Source organism: Zingiber officinale, chromosome 2B (genome assembly GCF_018446385.1).
Source record: "Zingiber officinale cultivar Zhangliang chromosome 2B, Zo_v1.1, whole genome shotgun sequence".
Lineage (NCBI taxonomy): Eukaryota > Viridiplantae > Streptophyta > Magnoliopsida > Zingiberales > Zingiberaceae > Zingiber > Zingiber officinale.
In genome coordinates this window covers 15,880,178-15,900,550 of record NC_055989.1, presented here as the reverse complement: position 1 = coordinate 15,900,550, position 20,373 = coordinate 15,880,178, and the positions used below count along the sequence as shown (strand labels likewise).

Here is a 20,373-nt window from a genome sequence, read left to right as displayed (position 1 = left end):
CCTACTTGACTCTTCTTCAATCCACCTTGTATTGTCAAACATCAAAACCCAAACCAAGACTCAAGCTTGGTCAACCAGGTCAACCTTGACCTGAGAGATGTTGCACCAATATTTTTTTTCATCTTATTAGGGTTTTAAATTATTTAAACATATATTTAACTATTTTTTAGTTAGTTTTTTATCAATAATATTCTGTCATTTCTTTTCCCCAAAATAATGAGTTTTTAGATGCCTATTATCTAGTATTATGTGGCATCAACCAGTCTTTAGAAGATTATTTTCGACGTTCATATTTGAATCAAAGGATTCAATAGCTTCTGTTATATACGTTAGGTGCTTTGTTGGCCTATAAATTGAATTATCTTATAAACCAAGGAAATATTTGTGACATTGAATGTGTTATTATTATTGTATTAATAAAATTTTTATATTTTTTCATTTTATGATATGAAAATATAAATATTATTACTATAAGAGAATGATAGTTGAATTATAAGTTAATTTAAATTTGTACATGTAGTAATGTAATTTGAGGTGTTGAGTGTAAATGATTGTATATATATACAAAATTAGTTATTTATTTATATGTAAATGAGATTTTAAAGTATTTTTTCTAATTATTAATCATGTATGATAAGATTTTAAGGATTTTTGGTAGGATCGTACGATTCTACGATCCGATCTTGACCGATCCAATCCTGACCCTAAATCGATTCTGCGTAGGATTGCGATTCTACAAACTATGGTTCCAACCAAGCGGCTACCCCGCTCGAGCAAACAGTGGAGCCTCCCCATATTTCATAATATCCCTCTGAGAGATAATTGCCACTAACAACAAGGCATGATCAACAGGCAAATCGTACGACAAAAGCTTATACGATCATGTCAAGGATTTGTATGCCTTATAAGGTATGGTGTCAGAGACACTTTTCTGACATGTATCCTTTCATATGACAGTTGGAAAAACATGTCCGCTCTTAGAGGAGTGTGCACGTCGCCTATGGTAGTACTATATAAAGTGAGTCTATGCACCGACGGAGGTATGTGTTATTCATTATTCACACTTGTACTTGTGCTACTACTACATTGCTCCGCCTTCTTTTATTATTCTGATGATTAACTTGAGCGTCGGAGGATCAATACCAGAGATATCTTCTCTGACCAGATACTGATTGATCCTGTCCGAAAGCTGAATCAACGGACGCTGGGCACGTGACGCTTTCCGGTCGCTGACGTGGGTCTTCGACTGCTGGTGTGAACTTCCGGTGATCCTGCAAAGAAGTCGGGCCGGCCGGCCGGGAAGGGGTTCCCGGCGACGACCCTCCGACGCTCAAGTCAGGAAAACGAATAGCAAGAAGGTGGCTCCAGAGATCTCAGATTGCCTACCTCCGATGAAGTCTGATGGCGTTTATATAGAGCCACGGGAGCTTGGTGCACACAACCCGAGGTGTACACGTGTCATACCCCATACCGCAGCATGGGCTTGTCAGAAGAGCATGTTTGACTCCATGCTGCTACAGTCTGAGCGTCTCCTTGATGGGACAGCAGAATATTCGATCACACCATACTGCGTATGGTTTAGTCTTCGAACATACATGTTGTCAGCAACAGGGGTTACTGAGATGACGTCCACACTGTCTCCTATTCTTTGACTCCCTCTTCCCGGATCGACCATCCAGCCGCTCGGCCATAGCGCTCGTCTTTAGTCCGACGTAGGTGATCGCCCGTCCGAGAAGACTGAGGGTCGCCCTTCCGCTCGGCTCGCATCGCCTGAGACCTTGGCCGAGCGGGCAAACGGCTCGGCCTTCATTCGTGCGTTGTCTCGCGACCGAACGGATTATCCGCTCGGCTCTAGGCTCCTTCCTTCCTTGGCGCCCGACCAAATGGTTATTCTTTCGGGTAAGGGCTATTGCCTGGTGCTCGGCATGTCCTACTCGCTCCTCGAGCACAGGGGGTTGACCCCTCCATTGACTGTCGATCTCCACGTGTCGTCGGCCTTTCCCTTATGAGGGCCCCCCGATCTTGCCACAGGATCACTGATATTCTTATATTACAGATCAAAACAGAGTCTTCATGAGATTAACTGAAAAATTACATTCTCAACTAACTTTCTTTATAATTTTCGGACAGGATAATAAATTTTCAAGTAGTATTCAAATTTATAATATTTTCTTTAATTACTCAAGAATCATTCACGGATTGAACTTAAATTAAATTTTAATTATTTTTACGTAATTTTAATTTAAATCGACTGTCCAATAGCTTAAACTGGAATTATAGTTCTTATCGAAGAAGTCTAGTTCGAATTTATTTCGAATAATTAAAATTATTTATATTTTAAAATAATTTTAAATATCACATATATTTTTAAAATTTAAACTTAAATATTAATATTTTTATATTATTCAATTCATTGCAACCTAATCCAGTAAACTAGAAGCGACAAGAAATGTTTGACTTGCTTGCTCATTTGCCCGCTCAAATCAACATGACTAACTCAATTGGTTCATCTTATCGGATCAGTTCAGTCCACCTTCGTCTCAAGCTTGGCCTGTCTAGCTCAAATAATTTAGTCAATTTGATCAATATGTCCGGCATTAGTAATATATCCTTATTTATTGGTAAAAATGTGAAGTGTCATCTTAACTATCCTTTACGATTGACCCTATATATTTTGGAATGGGATAAATCAGAAATATCATGTCTCACTCATTGTAAGTACTATTTATTATCAGTGACGGATCTAGGGAGAGCAGGGTGTGCTTGAGTACTCCCTTGCTTCCGGAAAATTCCACCAATATGCTACAATTCGAGGGATAGCGAGAAGGAAAACAAGCTCCAGCTCTCGAGCATCCTCTTTCTTTTTTGTCTGGATTCGTCACTATCCATTATAACATGGTTACTAGCTATGTCTTATCATCTGTATTAATGGCTAGTAGTCATCCGTAATTTATCTTCTCCATATTGACTTAGGGACTGATTGACGAGAGCGATGAGAACAAGTGAATCACCTTTTATCATATGATTAACATAGTTGACTCATTTATCTCATTCAACCCAACTAATATGATCAACCAATCCAATCCATTTGCACCGATTAAAAACTTTCTTAGATTATAAAAATGCAATATTTGATAAAAAAAAAAAAAACAATCATCATTTAAAAGGTTAAAAGTGACCTCTAGATTAATCTGAATTTACAATTAATTTCTATAATTGTTTTTTAAAAAATATAAGCTCTGAATTCTATTGAAATGTAATTAATCCCTTAAAAGGATTTCGAAATAAACTTTTAATTTAATTGAAAAGACATTAACTTTTTAATTTTTTAATATAACCTTTTTTTAGTTTAAATAATGAACATTTAATTATTCAACTGATGTTAACATGTTCGAGTTTCATATATCTTGTGTAGGACTCGAATCGACTAACATTAACTTTATTTTTTAATAATTCAAGTATCCAAGTTTTGTCCAATTAATTTGGGAGGTAGAGAGTCTTCTCCCACTGCTATCGTGTACATCCATAGCAACTTATGAGGTTGTTTATAGGATTCGAACTCATGATTTTTTGATCACAAAATAACAATTTTATCATTGTGCCAAGGCTCCCCTTCAATACTTTATCCAAAGAGAAACAAATGGCTGATTTGATTAGTGCACACTAACAACTCTGGCACAAGTGATAAGTCACATTACTGAAACCAGATCAAGCTTTTCTGTCCAAAGATCTTTCGAATTGTCGAACACAGCTCCACAATGCGAAGAAGAGAAAATGGTTATCCATCTATCAGGTATGAAATGATCTACAAGTTTTCATGTGTAGAAAATGAACACCCTCTAAATCATCACAGCAGAAACAGCATTGTTCAGCTACATGTCTAACAATATCATAAATTTTGCAAATTGTTCCAACTACAAGCTATCAGATCATTGGCGATCCATATGTTTTCGTAGCAAGAACTAAACAACTATACAGATCACAAACTGAGGACTAACAGGAGATAAACTTGGTCTGGCAAACCGGAAAGAGCAACAGGCTCCAAGAAAATGGAGGTTTTTGGGGAAGTCAAAACCAGGACAACAACAATTTTCATGTAACAAGGACAACCACTTCTTCACTTGAGTACCCAACTCAACTCAATATGCCAATGTATTTGTATGACTTGATGACAATTCACACCTGATAATCGATCGATATTACGCGCTAAACCGCAGAACCAGATGTTCTTACTGTACGAAAATGTTTTAACAGAGGAGCAACATATCATTCCAGTAGAACTAGTGCAAGCCATAGAAAGATAAGCAAGCAAAGAGATCAAATTGTCTAAAAACCATTCATCTCCAACAAGTATGTTCGCCTCTTTGCTAATGCCTTAACAGCAGCTTGAAACGGCCCATCGAATGCGCCACAGCTTAATGCCTCCATTTCCCTCTTGCTACTACTATAGCCACAGCTAGTGCCCTCTCCAACAGGCTTGATGACAATGAGTGTAGCTCCCTGCACCCCCATTCTCTCACGAAGCTCCAAGTATGGAGCATATCTTAGCTTCATTTTTGTTGCCGGTACCTGAGTCCTATTCGATGATGCTGAGGGTGCTAATTGCTTCTCTCTGAACTCTTTCAGCTGCTCCACTCCCATGGTCAATGTTCCCTGACCATCCGCGTCTGTCAACACCAAGCTTCTCAATGTTGTGTGCTCCTTGACTATCTGATGGAGAAGATAATGCCTTGCCGACGCAGCGAGCAACGAGCTGATAGCCCAAATGACACGTAGCTTTAACCCTCCATTCGTATAGAAGGACTCTGGAAGGCTCCCATTGTCTTCTTCCACTGACCCTTGCAAATTCACTGAGCTAGTAGATTCATGTTCAATCCTAGTTCCACCCAATACGATACAGTTCTGAAGGGTGCTCCCAAACTCGGCTCTCCACTTCAAGAAGACCCCATCCTCCTTTCCAACATCACCGGCAGGTAGTTCGATCCTCAGGTTGTGCACTTGAGTGAAATTCTTGAGGACTCGAGAAGGGGAATGATGGGAGACTTGTGGGAAAAGAGGTTTATTTCTACCATTGGTGCTCAGAAGGTGATGAAATGGTCTGAGGATGGTGAGTAGTATGAGCTTTAACAGATGGGCAAAGATGTTGCTTGGTTTAGGTGAAGAAAGGCTTGCAAAATCACAGTCACCATCAACAGGCACTACTCGATCTATTTTGACAAACAGATCGTGAACAAGGGGAACGAGGGAGTTGAAGCGCTTAGACACAGCCGAGCAGCGGCCAAGGGAACGGGCATCGGCGAGCTTGTTGAAGATGAGAAGGAGCAACGAGTCAGGAATTTGGTCAAAATAGTCCTGAACTCGGGATTTGGTCTGCATTTCCCTTGATGCCAAGATCTACTTGTTGTCTAACTTCCTTCAGCTGAAATGCCAAGGATTTAGTGACGAAGATCGCAAGGAGGAATCTTCTTCCTGGACGATATCATGCATAATCCCACGGGATGTCGGAAACCACCCAAACTATTCGGCCGATGGCCTGCATAAAAACAAAATGATGCCCATGAACATTGTCGCCTTCAAATACGCCAACAGAGACGATTGCAATTATGAATCCTATCGAAGAGCACCACATCAAACAACGCAATCCTGCTTGGATAAAATGAGCAGAAGGAAAAAAAACTCAATTTTGAGAAGTAATTACCTCGGACTTGGGCGACCTCAGAAGCTCCCTAATCTAGACAAAATCCAATCTTTCACTGGAAAACCAAGAAAAGAAAAGGCAAGGGAATCCTGTTGCATGCCTGAAGGGAGATGAGGTCTCGGCTGAGTAGAAGGCGGGCACTGGGGCGGGCAGAATTCCACGGCGCCGGCGTGGGTCGGCGAAGAAGGGTTGGCCTCTGGTAGCGGACTTGTGCGCATGAGCTGAGAAGAGAGGCGCGAGGACAAGAGAAGCGCTTATGCGACTGGGGCGGCGGTGTGGGAGGAGGCCGAGCTGACACTGACCGGAGCGGGAGAGCGCAATTTCCCCCTTCGCCGGAGATGCGTTTTTATAGACGGACGGACAAACTTTCAGGACAACTTTCTCATTTAGATAATCACTTTATTTATATATACCAGTCATCCGCCACCATACTTTTTTTTATATATATACATAAATACACATAAATTAATACGCTAAATTTATAAATTAAATTAGATAAAAATACATTAGACCCGTATAGTAATATAATATAAGAGTGATACAGTAATATAATACAAGGATGATACTTAAAAATTTCAACATTAATTACTATAATAAAATTTTTCTCGTAAAAATTTAATTTAATATTACATTTGATTTTAATTAAAAAGATAAAAAAAAAATATATTTTCTAATATTATGACCTAAGATATTTGTAGAGACTTTTCTATTATTCATAATGTTCAATCTTAAGTTATAAGATGAAAGAGAATATCATGTATATTTTTATATAAAATATTCAGAAAATTATTAATAAATTTTAAAATTATTTATAATGTGAAAAAAATAACATTACATTTTTTTTTTTTATTTTTGATTCCACTAAAATCAGTTAATAAAGTTCTAGATTCTTGGTATAGTATATGATAGTAAGATATATATAAACAACAACATGAAACATTTAACTTTCAAAATTAAGGGTTTTTTTTATTTAAAGATTTCAGATTTTTTTTAAAAAAAATACAAGTAGCTATTTTCCATTTTATCATTTTAGTCCATTTGTGATGTTGCATTTCAAGAATAGTATCACTGTGATAATATATTTTAAAAAATATCATGACAATGATATTAATTTTTGAAATGTAATATCATAATAATATTTGATACGTTAATAAAGAAAGCCAAATGAAGATGAGTTAAAGTAAGGAAGATTGATAGACATGGAGACTAAAGTCAGATGAGACCGAATGGATCAGTTATGATCAAGTGGATCAATCATGTTTGATCGAGCATGCAAGGCTAAGTGGGCAGCATAAAGCTAAGAGACAAATAGAAAGCACAACTCCCGACCGTCATCTCGTTCGAATCAGGCTGCGTGTCCGTTCGGGAGAGAGACAACCCTCCAACTATGGGAAAGTTAAGTGAAAAAAGATGATGCTGTTCCACACGACCAAGCGAGAGTGTCCCGATTGAGCGGACATCGATCGACAACGAGACTCACTCGCGTATCTCCTCATACTCTTTTGGAGATTTGCGCTATTAATAACAGAGCATGTTTCGTAAGTAAATCATACTTTAGAATCTTCCAGCTTGTCGCATCAGAGATATGCATGTTACTTAAAGAAAGGTGTCTTGGATACTTTCTGACTTGTGTTTTCATAGAATGTCTAGGGAAATGTGCATACACTTTGAGATGCATACACAGACACTACAGTTGCACTATAAAAGAGGTTCTCTCATCTATAAACAGAAGTATGCACAACTTTGTTACTCTACCAACTTTTGCTATAGTTTACTATTATATTTTATATCATCGAAAACTGACTTAAACGTCAAAGGATCAACGTCAGAAACTTCTTTCCAATCCAATACTGACACTTTTGTATTACTACATAAAATTTTCTTTTTATCAACCATCCAATCATATTTTCAGCTTATCATATTTTCTATTTTTCGGACGGAAACTGTATTGTTGATTGGAATCTAATACCATAATAATAATAATTTTAAATGCAGGATGTGGTCATGTGGTGGACAGAAAGGATAAAATAAAAAATAAATATATTATTTGAGAAATCTAAGAAGTTAGTTAGATGAGCCATTTCGAATTCTACAATTTTAACCAGCTATTTGTAACAAATTGCTCCTGAAAGATACTCTGATAAAAAATTATTTGAATTATTCTTTTTAAATTGCGAGTTAGATGACTCACTTATTAAAAAAGATATTTAAACAACAAAATGGAACATTGAACACATTTTAAAAAATTAATAAAACATAAAACCATTTTAAAAGTCGTTAGAGGTTGAAAAACGCTTCAAATATTAACTAACTTTGGAATAGGGATGATCTAGATTTTATTTTATTATATTCTTTAATTTGAGAAGAGTTCCTTAAAATTTTCTTATGGCACTTTTTTTTCATTCTCCCATCCCACCATAAACCTACATTAAAATTTTTTATCGTGGAATATAACAATAGAATATTGAAACGGATCCTCTGGTCCAGAATTCTTGGACCAGTCCTGAACCCTTGGATATTCATTGGTGGAGTGATCTGGACCCCACCTGTTTAGCAGGTGGGGTCCAGATCACTCCACCAATATATTTGTAGGGTTTCTATTTGTCTAGGAGATTTTGGACCAGAGGATCTAAACTCGTAGAATATTTCTAACACCCCTGCCAAATTGCATAGAGATCCTAGATTAGAGAATCGATTTATCCCAAGAAATTAGGGAAATAACATGAGCCATTCTGCTAAGTTGGTACACAAGCCTTCAACATATTGAGGTACATAATCATTAGTTGTAGTAGAGATGAGGTCTTTGCTTTGAGCTCCCCGAGCTATCCATCTCGAGCTCTCCATTTTGAACTCCCTGAGTTATCTAAATTTTTCACTTCGAGTTTCCTGAGCTCGCCTATTTAATGCTCTAAGCTCCTTATCCCAAGCGTAATCTCTCAATCTTCCCACTTTACTCACGGCCTTACTATAAGATCATCTTAGTAGTTACAAGCCATACTTGACATGAATCGAGTTGTTGGTTGATAAGGTTTCCTTATCATTAATTTTCACTCAATGGAACTCAAACTAAATCGAGTCAAATCGACTATAAGCAATCCAAATAAGAGTATTGTCTTTACTAAGTAAATTCAGAGTATACTTTATGTACACTTAGAGACCGACCTCTAGAATATTCATTTACTTGTTCCCCAAGTATTTTATCATTGCACCACATCCGTGGGTACTTATTTAAATTCTCACTTGCTATTATAACTAGGAGCATAAGGAAATCAGAAATACAAAACTCATATACAACAATTATTAAGTTTTATTAATTAAGGATCATTCTAAGAAAAATAAATCCACTATCTTAGCGATCTCTTAATGCCGATTAAAGGTCATTCTAAAGCTTCTACGGTTTCTATGGCAATATCTTCTTCGTGCTTTTAATTTTTCATATTTAGTAAGCAATCTTCTTTGTGTTTACATGGAATTTGTGCTCATCTTTATATTAGATCATGGAATAGAACCCAGGGTCATAATCATATAAAATATTTATATTGTTTTTTTATTATCCTATTATGCTCACACTAACCTTTTATATATATATATATATATATATATATATATATATCAAGTGTTATTCATCCCTCCCGATCTTCAATCTATTTTATTATTTTATTAAAAATCTATCATCTTTATTAATTAATTTTGGTAAAAATCTAAAATAAAATAATATCAATATTTTTTTTTATCTTTTCACATTGAAAATAATTTCAAATTCTATTAGTAATTTCTACAAACACATCAATCAGCTATCTAGAATTCAAAATTTAACTATGGTGTATTATTGAATTTTTTTCTTATTAATTAATCAATGATCTAGGGTTCGATATTCAGCTGCAGCGTATTATTAAAAATTATCTCATTAATCAATCAGGGATCTAGAGTTCAAGACTTAGCAACAGCGTATTATTGAGATTTTTTTCCATTAATCAATTAAAATCCAAGATTCTTTTAGTTTCACATTTTAGAATTGACAAAATTGTAAAACAAAGAAACTTCTATAAATATTTTCCTTAATTTTTTGGCTAAGATTAAGTATGATATTAAATTATTTTTTTATAAGAGGGAGTACGTTACAATGGCTTGCTATTAAAATTCTCGAGCGTCATCCTAGTATTACACTATTACATGAGTTTAGCGCACCCTTACATAATTTATGGACAGTCTTTAAGCTAAGATTAAATATAGTATTTGTTCTTATCAAGTTAATATATGATATAAAGAATTAAATTTTTTTTTTTATGAAGGAGAGTCCGTTACCCCCATGTGTTTATATCTTATATTACACATGTAACTAGGGACGGAGCCACGTATTTTTTATAAACCAATTTTTCTTCTCTCATACCTCTCCTGTATTGTTTCACCTGGTATAAGAAGTCTAGTTCACACAACGTGTGTGCACCATCACTCATTTAAATAAATTTTATTGCTTAGTTAACTGATAGGTTTTAAATCGTCTGAATTCGATTTAATCATTTAAGAATATTTTTGAGTTAATTAGAATCATAATCTACTAAAATATGTCTATAATGTTATCTAATTGAGTTGACTAACAAATATTCTATCGATTGAACAGATATTAAGTGGATTGAAGATAACAATTGATAAGCAATCTTCAGTGATCTATGTTTACAATCGCCTAAAAAGAATTTGAGTCAACTAAAATTAGACAAAACTACTGATTGAAACTTATCCAAGTTTATTTCAAAGGCTATGAATAAAGGGACAAAGGGACCTTGTATCGCAATGATAAAACTATTATTCTATAACAATTCCATAACTCTAAACAAAAAAATATTTTCTTTCTTTATAGCCCTTTATATATATATATATAAAATTGTTCAAGCTCTTGCGAGTTTTCTTTAGGTTTGTATTGTTTATATTTTTATTGTAAAAGAAAACCTTTTTGTATGAGATTTCTTTGCCTTTGATAAAGAGAAAAGATAATAAGATTTTTAAGGAGCGACTCATTTTACTAATTAATAGACTATTTATTGAGTAAGACTAAGGGTGCTAAACCACATTAAAAGATTTTACATTATCGTTGATTTAGTTTTAGAGCTATTCAAGCCGCTCCTCTAGACACTACTTTTAGTCATATATCTAAGAGATCTAAGACATTAAATGTTTCCTATGATTCAATTTTAGAGTGTTACTATTTTGTGTCAAAGTCATTAACTATAGAGATAATTGTCAATAAATAATAAGCACACGAGTAGAACAATTTCATCTTAAAGAGAAAGGATTCAACCCTTGGCCCGACGTGACCATTTTCAAAGGCTATGTTGACTAAATCCAAAAGTGTGCATCGGCACACTAATAGTTGGGACCTACGCTACCATACCGACAACCCTACTGGCTACTGGATCAATAACTAGATGAGCTCATGGTTTCATGGAGATAGTTGAATAGATAGTGACAAATCCTATAACAAATAATCCAATTATACATGGTTCCACTACACCAAACTCGCCTTTCGGTTCCAACAACACCTTATCCTTGTCAACCCAACCAACATCACTACATTTCTCTAGATGGCTTTGGTTAGCAAGTGTTGGGGAAAAAAAACCTCAGCAAAGTTTCAAGGTTTGGCAAACCCGAAAGCAAATAGCCTACAAAGCTCACAGCATCACTATCAACTTTCTTCTTCTTCTTCCTCCTCTCCCTATGGCACACATGGACCACAACTTTGTCTTAAAGCAAATAGGGTTGTCCACTGAGTGAAGCCACTATCCTCTTTAATCACAGAAGATCCACTAAAAGAAGGAAAAAAAAGAATTGTCTGTTGGTTGTTAGAAACAAGTGAGACATCCAAAACTTGGGCAACTGAGACATTGCAATGCAAGAGCAGTTGAAAAGAGAGTGAATTTCCATATCACATTCTTAGAATGTGTTCCCTTTCACTGTCAATGCCCTCTTTATCATAAGAAAGCAAGACAGTGACATATGCTTTTGGAGTTCTTACATTATTGGTTAAAACAGATTGACAAATGGATACCAGAAGAACCACAGTGGGAAAAGAAATATCAAGCACTTTGGAAAAGAATAACAACTAAATGTGTATTCTAAACTAAAAAAAATAAACGATCAATCAAACAGCATTAACGTGATATTAGAGAAAAAAAAACAGCATGTCCAAATATTTCCTGTCTCAGGTCTGATTCGAATTAGTCCAGAAATATAAGACTTGTTATATGTGATATCTTTAATGTTTCAGGTCTATAGAAACCCTACAATGAGCTTGTACAAGCTCCTTTCTAGAACAACCAGAATTTTTTTTATTTTCGAAAAAAAACTGACGTGGTACCATTGTTGGATTATTTAAGGACTGGTTCACAGATTCTGTTGGATCATTACAAAGGATTAAATGGAAGGCATTAAAAATCTGTCGATCCAAATATGAAATGATGTAGAACTTCCCTAGTATGACCCTTTATCCTAAAAGGAAGGAATAAGACGATAAACCTAGGAAGTTGGATCAAACTTCATCTTCTCACCCTCGAGCCTCAAGAGAAAAAGAATAATGAAAAGCTTGAACAGCCACACTGCGAAATAAGGGTTAGTAATGAAAAGGCTCAGTAGTCAAATTATATCGCGTCTCAACAAATAACAAAAAAAGTAGAAGCGCAATAAAGAAATATACGACAAGATTCAAATTATAAATCATTCTCGAGTCCCAAGTTCTTTTACCTGCAGAACAGAGGCTGTGACTTCGAACTAGATTTTGACACATTTGAAGCCAACCCTTTGACTGTCAAGGCAAACCAAAGTGTTCTGTAATAGCTAATACTTATCTATTTTCAGTGCAAAACTGCAAGCTCTCAAGTTAAATTAAAGAATGTGGTTCCTGTCCTTCTTGCTTTGGACCACTAGGACCATGTGAGAACCTGAAAACAGATTCATGCTAGTAGAGTAAGGAAAGATTTTGAATCAGGCCTGAGGAGACCCGGGATGAAGCGTCTGGAGCCTCTGGGCTAACGTCTGCTTATACAGGAACACCAACTCCTTTGAGTGAAAGTACGGGACCATGATAGAAGTTTTTGCTTATCAGATTAGGATCAAGAAATATAACTATGGCAGTTATATCATCATGGAAATGCCTCCTAACTCCACGATCAATCTTTGTGAGGTCAGCGTACCTCATTTCTCTTTTCTTTGCAGCCTCTTGCAGTGCAGCTTTCACAAGTTTTCTTGCAATACCCTGAAAAATAATAGTGAGAAATATGTATCAGATAAGGGAACATTAAAAATAAATTTAGCAAAGAGAAGTTGCACGGATCTTGATTCTGCTGATAACATGGTGCAACTATCTACTATGTAAGATTTTGTATGTTTTTTCCATAATAATTTATGCTTATAATCTACTCAACTTTCATCCCTAGACTGATGGAATCAGTAAAAAGAAAATGAGACATTTCTCCTTCCTCTATAAACTAATGGGTGTTTTATGATCTCTCCTAACATCACATAAGATAAAACACAAAAAAGAATTTTTGAGAATGTTAGATACCAAATTTAATCCTATTAAAATTTTTTACATTTTAAATTATTTACAATTTTCAAGTGGGTTCAAATCAGAATTGATTTGTACTTATTTTGGTTAGTTTAGGTCTGAATTGCATTTATATATAGGAAAATCTAGTTAGTCATTAGTTGTGTTTAATTAGGTTAATGGAGGTTTTGAGGAGTTAGGAATTTAATTTTCTCTCCACATACTTTCCTCATCTCCCTCAATTCCTCTGCCTCTCCTGCCTCACCACTAACCACCGCTTTCCATCAGTAGCATGTCATGCTCATGACATTCTTCAATGATCCATCAATCCGCTTCTCCCCTCTCCTCTCACAACTCTTCTCTCTCCCTTAGTCTCTCACCTACTCTCTCTTCCTCTTGTCTTTCTATTCCCATTGTGCACCACCATTGCCGCTCGAGAAAGTGAAAGAGCTGTAGCACCACTATCGTCTCACGTGTTGGTTGTTGAGGAAAACGGAAAATTGTGTCCATGCCAATTGTCATGGCTCAACACTTCAATTCCTAGTCATATATGTATAATACAAGGTGTTCTAAATTCATAAAGCATATTTCATAGTTCCAAGAAAAAGAACTGTAGAAGAAGTAAATGACATCTTACATTACGCGGTGAGTTGTGAATCATATCCACAACCTCTTGATTGCTGAAATGCTCCCATAGACCATCTGATGCAAAAATCAAAAATTGATCTTCAGGAGAGAGTTTATGTGTTACTATTGATGGTTCATGACTAAGGATCGGCTTATGGAAGGGATCAGGAAGTCGGAATCTGGATATCAATGGCTCACGGTTGAACTCTGTATCTTTTAGATATGCATCTCCGATGGATCTAGAAACCTGTAAAAATATATCAAAGAAAGGAAGTACTATTAGGAATATTTCAAACCAATGTTTACAAGCCTAGATAGTATTGTAACAGAATTCCCATTCCAAAAAAAATGAAACTGTAATAATCATGTGCTAAAGAGCATCTTTATGATCAAGTGCAAAGATGAGTTTCAATGTAAAAAATGAGAATTCTTAAATAAACTATCAATTACTGCAAACTTAAGAAAAACAGCATACTTAAGCCTGATAGATACTATACTTATTACTTAATTCTCAGGTTCAAAGTGAGGCCACAATCCTTAATATATCTAGGTTGCTTCATTGCGTGTCACACACACTAGAGGACAAAGCATCAAATGCTTACCTAAACTATCAAATTTCAACCTGGTGCAAAAGCAATGCTTGGTTTATGCTATTATGCAGATGTCCCAGCCCTAAGAACTAGGACAAAGTATCATAGCATGCAACAATCCACTAGATATCTATGTTGCATTGAATGTGTGCACACACACTTGATGGAACTAGGACAAAGTATCTAATGCATACACAAAGCGATTTCAATCTGATGTAGAAGCAAAGCATACTTTAGACAATTAGACTATAGTATAGTATATGCTCCTGTGCTAAGAGCTAGAGCAATTATCATATGCTTACACCTCTACTCATTCTTTAAATGATAGAATTTCAATATGGTGCAGATGCAATGTTTTATGTGATGCAAAAAGTGATTACCCTCACCCCAGCCCACTGCCTGCCGCAAGGCCTTGTGGAAGGGAGGTAAATCACGGTACCCAATGACCTCCTAGGTGGGAGAAACTAATTCCCCAAGGGAATTCAAACTTTGCTTCTGTGATGCAATTTTACCACTCAACTACCAACTTGGCTATGGTCGTGGGGCTAGAGACAATGTCTTATGCTATTATATACATGCCCCTACACTAAGAACAAGGACAAAGTATCAAATGCTTAACCCCTGAACTCAATTCTTGAAATGAAAAATAAAATTTCAATCAGGTGCAAAAACATCAACATGATTCTTGAAAAAACAAATGTAAAAGAATTTACAAAAATTAGAGCTCAAATAAAAAAAACAAGTCAAATAAGCTAATACAGCGTTCATCCTATAGCAGATGATATTGAATCAGATTATCTTTATATTTTTTTAAACAATCATAGGATCAGACTTCACCTTTGACAATATAACAACAACGAATTGCTCATCTCATAATACAGATGTTGTGTTGTAAAATATATTAACAAGGTATATTGTAAAAATATATAAGTAGATTGAATATCTTAATCAAAATTCTCTCTGTATCAAAATTCTGTCTGAAACAGAAGCTCATCACAGTTACTTGCACTGAACTACTCAACTACTAATACTAATCATAACATATTGGTTTGAACAGAAATCTTATGTTTATTATGTGACACAGGTTCATCTGATTATTCAACCACAAAGCTACTCGTTGCATTCTTGACTTCAAAACTCAAAAGAAAGCCTTCAGAGCAACAAATACTCATCAGGAAAAGAAAATGTTTGTATTAAGTCTTAAGAATAGCAAATATTTAGGAATAATCAGATGATTCATATAAAAAAATTCAAATATATTATTACAAAACTTTCATTTTTATCCACAAAAAAAAAAAAGAGGAAGAATACAATGGTTTGTGCTAATGCATAATAGTTTTCTTGGAGCATTTAAAGAAAGGACAAAGATCATAATATAATCATACAAAAAGATTAAACAAGCACACAAAAGGTTGATTTTGTGATAGGCTGTTTTATTTGAAAGCATCATCGTTGCTCTTTTGAGGTCTTTAAATAATACAATATTTGGTTTCATATTTCCCTTAAGCAGAAAATTTTAGCAGAATATTTGGGTTCAAAATTTATGTATAATCCAAATGTAATTAAGAATACATAGAATATGAAATAGTAACACTTTTATTAAAAAAACATTAATATTCTAATATTATTGAGAAATATATTAAGAACGATTTTATTATCATTTACTTTCTATTTAAATTTATATTGATGAATATGTGATTATTTGTATATTATATTACTAATAAGTTGTTCTACTGCAACAAATAATAAAACATTCTTCTTAAAATTTTAGAGCATTTCAATAACCTCATAATAGAATAATTTTATCATAGGATTCACTGCATTTTTAAATTTTCCTAATAATTCTAATTTCATTGATCCTTTTGATCTGCTACTACTAATACCTGAACTCTTTGAATATCCTATCTTGATATTGATGCTGACTTTGAATTTGACAACCATGCTTATTATTATTTATATGAAGGTATGAAGAATCACTGTGTTGTTGTGCAATATATTGTCATATGATGTGTATGTATTTCAAGTCAAGTGCTACAAATTGTCTTATTAGTTATTACACAAAATGGATAGTGATAATTTGTGCAAAAGTTTCAAGGCATTACTATGAATGCATCGCTCGAACTACAGATATAATTTCAAAGTCGTTCAAAGAAGAATTACCTGTATAAGACCTTTCACACGCCAAACCTTATGCTTCAAAACAACAATCTGTGGGTCATCGGGATGCAATGAATGCAATTCCTCCCTCACAGCTTCAAAGCTCGCATTGTGTTCTGCAGACATTTGTACTGCCGTAACATCTCTAATACCTCTCTCAATTCTTCCTAGTACTGCACGTGAATCTCCAACATTTGCCACATAGAGCATCCCGCTAGATACAATACCAACCAAACAACACGAACCAACCGAGGCAATCTGTGGTTTATTGAGCCACTGCTTTCTAACAGTAGAGATGAAACCCTCTTCCGTGGCTGAAAATGCCTTCCTTATGACATCTACTGAAATACCTTCATGTTCTGAAGCAAACCCTGGACATAATAACAGAACGTTACTACAGTGAAGAAAAACAGGCAAATGCATCTTCAGACTAAGATATTAAACAGCCAAGAGTTTCAATTTCAAAGATAATGACTTGAAATGTCCATAGAATGATAAGCCTGAAATTATCTGATAGAAGACTTGTGAATCAGTGGCAACATAAAACTTTGAGATACAACATTACATAGACAGGAAAACAAATCAATTCAGAAGATTTCTACAAATGATTGGATAAGATTTCACAAATTTAGCAAAGAAACGTATGAAACATTAGGAAAATGCTCAAATCTTCAAGTAATGGCGCAATATGAACCACAATTCGGAAGAAGAAATTACCAACGAACTCTAATCAATGAACGGCAAGCGTATGAGAAAGGACAGCGCATGTCGCTTCCTCCAGCTATACATACAGAAAACAAAAGGAAAAAAAAAATACATACTTTTGAGGTTAGCAAATAAACGCTCCGTTATGTACCGCGACGTCTCCGGCCCGCCGTGCCCGTCGTAGACCCCGACGAACGTGCCACGCGTGTCCTCCCTCCAGCTCAAGGGGCCCGACTCGATCTGGCTTCCATCCTCCAACAGAGCATTCGCCTGCGCCACCGCCATAGAGAACTCCCCGACCGCATGGTGGCCGAGATTCTTGTACCAAAGGAGGCGATCGTCGCCGCTGACTGATCCACCATCCCGAACCTCTACCGCCGGCTTCCAGCAACGACTCACGAGCCTCATCATAGAGACCATAAGCACTACTCACACTCCGTCACGTCCACCGCCACCACTAGGACCACGACGACAGGTCAGCGACGCCAAGATTGGGATCGACCTCGAACGATTGCTGTGCCTGTGATCTTGACGGGGAGACCGGGACTGAGATAGCTTCGCTGAATGTGGGGGGCTATGGGAGGGGAGGGGGGAGGCAGCGGAGGAGGGACGACGCTTCCGCGAGCGCGCGATGGGGTCGGCGGTGGGGCTTCCTCCGCTCTCGCGAGGGCCGACGTGGGGACGAGGGAGGCCTATTTAATTCGCTTCGTTGTTACTTTTTTACTAAATTAATCGCGTTAAACAGAAAATTTGTCGGTATCGACGACTGAAATTACATTTTTACACACATTTATTTTTTTTTCTGGGAAGCTTGGAATCGTTAATCCGGAAACGTACGAGGGTATTTTCGTACTACGAGGTCAAGGAAATAAGTTTGACCGATCTGAGCCGCTTGTTTTTTCTTGCATGTCAAGTTTTGGTATTTCTTTGAGTTTCGGATTTCGGGTGTCGGGTTTAGCCCGACGAATTTGAATATATTTTCTTTATTTAAAATTTAAATTTAAATCCTGGACACACTGATGATGCAAATGTATTGTCTTCTTGGTAAGGAAGTAAAATATATTCTTCGTAGTTATCATGTGATCATCCTGTACGCTTTCTATTAGACAATGTGTAACCAGATATGTTGGGAAAAAAATTAATTGAATTAAAATTATATATAATTAATTCTAATTTATCAATTGAGATGATCTAAGCGAATAATTTTAGATTGTCAGTAGAGCTGATTTTATCAAATTTTTGATGGTCCGAATTACGGAGTTGATGCGGTACGTAGTAAAAATTGGGAGTCGATCGTCGAGTCAGAAAGGAAATTCGATGAGTAAGATATCGAGGCTTGCGCTCAATGCAATTTTCTTGAAACAAATTCACTCTACCTCCGACTGTACTTTGATGTTCTTTCGGGTTGTCTGTTTACCAGAATACAACGACAAAACTATATAGGCAATCAAGTACTGGTTGTTTGTGGCGAACTGAGAATGTACTCGAGTACTATCACGAGTAGTTCAGCCGAATGGATGCATGGTCGAGAGAGTTTTTGTGGGAGAGCATGGGTGGGCAGAGATTCATTTCCTGCTCTTCCTCTCATACTTTCTTTCGCTTATCTTCCGCTACTTTCTATAATTTGCTCAAGATCCAGTCTTCTTATATAGGAATCCGCACCTTGCCTGCAATGAATGACCAAATTATAGTCATTTAATGTTGGGTTTAATGTTGCTATTAATGACTTTAATGTCTTCATTAATATCGAGACATTACGAAATCATTATTTTTAATGTCCTCATCTTAGTTGCAATAAATGATCAAATTATAGTCATTTAATATTGGGTTTAATGTTGCTATTAATGACTTTAATGTCTTCATTAATGTCGAGACATTACGAAATCATTATCAATGTATTTAATATCTCCATTAATACCGAGGCATTATGAAGTCACCATTAATGAGTTTAATGTCTCCATTAATGTCTAGACGTTACAAAATCGTCATTAATTTTATATTAATGTTTTCGTTACCCTCTTGAGCATGTAATAAAAAGAGATTCGGTGGTAAAACGTTTGATTATTCGCTTGGGCAAATCTTGCCTCAAACAGTTCAACATTCGACGTGTGTAGGTCGTGCTGCACACGAGTCAACCTTAATTCAATATAATCTGAGCATTGGATTTGCATCCGCCCCTGCACACCCATGTGCGAGAGAGTCTCTCCCTATGCATATGTTTACAATATCAATGCATGTGTTATAATTTAAACCAACAATAAAGCCAAGAGACTTCCATTGCGAGACTAACAATCCATGCACAATAGAGTCTCTTCGTCTCCACCTCTTTATTCCATTCACATTTCTAATAATCCCTCACATAAATGGAATACAGGGTATGTAATAACATTTAGCAGTTGAGTCAAATATAGGATAGATAGGTTTTACCCTTTAAACATTTTCTTGTGAAGATTTGTTTGCATACTGGTTGACAATAAACATGATGTCCTTGAACTGTTCTGCCATCTGTGTAAGCATTGACAAATCTCACCCAAGACTCTCCCTGATACAACTCAGTTCTCATGAGTGTGTTCATTCTTGGCCATGAACACGTCTAATTGTATGAGAATCTCTAAGAATTTTGCCTCCAATTCTCTTCGAAGTGGCTCTACTTCTTTCTCATATAGGTGATTCCTCGAGAGTAATCATCTACTCTTATTGATCATTAAAAGCTCATCGGCTTACCCTAATCCGGTCACTATTTTATTGGATATCCCCTACAGTATGTCTAGTTAGTGTAAATTAGTTGTCCCTTTAAACCTAGTTTTTGGGATCCCCAGTCAACATAGGTTGGGTGTCCTCTACACTGATCGCTGACAACAACATCAAACTCATTCCTCGTGATAAGGTTGCAACTAACTCTTGATTTAACCCTTTAGTTAGAATATCCGTTAAGTTATCCTTTGACTTCACATGGTCAATAGTGATAACTCCCATTGAGAGTAGTTATCTAATGGTATTATGTTTACGATGTATATACCTAGATTTACCATTATACATATGACTCTATGCCTGACCAA

The 20,373-nt window shown here is 36.0% G+C and overlaps 2 protein-coding genes and 1 pseudogene across 4 annotated transcripts; 1 reads left to right on the top strand and 2 right to left on the bottom strand.

Moving 5' to 3' along the window:
- Positions 1-3,807: 3,807 nt before the first annotated feature.
- On the bottom strand, positions 3,808-6,062 carry LOC122045400 (F-box protein At5g46170-like). 2 transcript variants are annotated; one of them, XM_042605611.1, is made up of 2 exons: positions 5,699-6,062; positions 3,808-5,610 (listed from the first exon to the last, which is right to left on the bottom strand). In XM_042605611.1, the coding sequence occupies exon 2, from the start codon at positions 5,374-5,376 to the stop codon at positions 4,327-4,329; it is 1,050 nt and encodes a 349-aa protein (XP_042461545.1). In that variant the 5' UTR covers positions 5,377-5,610; positions 5,699-6,062; the 3' UTR covers positions 3,808-4,326. The 2 variants fall into 2 exon arrangements, with proteins under 2 accessions (XP_042461545.1, XP_042461544.1); XM_042605610.1 differs by having other exon boundaries at positions 3,816-5,533.
- A 3,685-nt stretch (positions 6,063-9,747) lies between these two features.
- Positions 9,748-9,891, top strand: LOC122049763 (annotated as a pseudogene).
- A 2,042-nt stretch (positions 9,892-11,933) lies between these two features.
- On the bottom strand, positions 11,934-17,980 carry LOC122045399 (probable protein phosphatase 2C 60). 2 transcript variants are annotated; one of them, XR_006129978.1, is made up of 5 exons: positions 17,431-17,980; positions 16,613-16,980; positions 13,873-14,109; positions 12,434-12,944; positions 11,934-12,288 (listed from the first exon to the last, which is right to left on the bottom strand). XR_006129978.1 is itself a non-coding variant. In XM_042605608.1 (4 exons), the coding sequence occupies exons 1-4, from the start codon at positions 17,732-17,734 to the stop codon at positions 12,729-12,731; spliced, it is 1,125 nt and encodes a 374-aa protein (XP_042461542.1). In that variant the 5' UTR covers positions 17,735-17,980; the 3' UTR covers positions 12,374-12,728. The 2 variants fall into 2 exon arrangements, 1 of the variants encoding a protein (XP_042461542.1); XM_042605608.1 differs by lacking the exon at positions 11,934-12,288 and having other exon boundaries at positions 12,374-12,944.
- Positions 17,981-20,373: the final 2,393 nt, after the last annotated feature.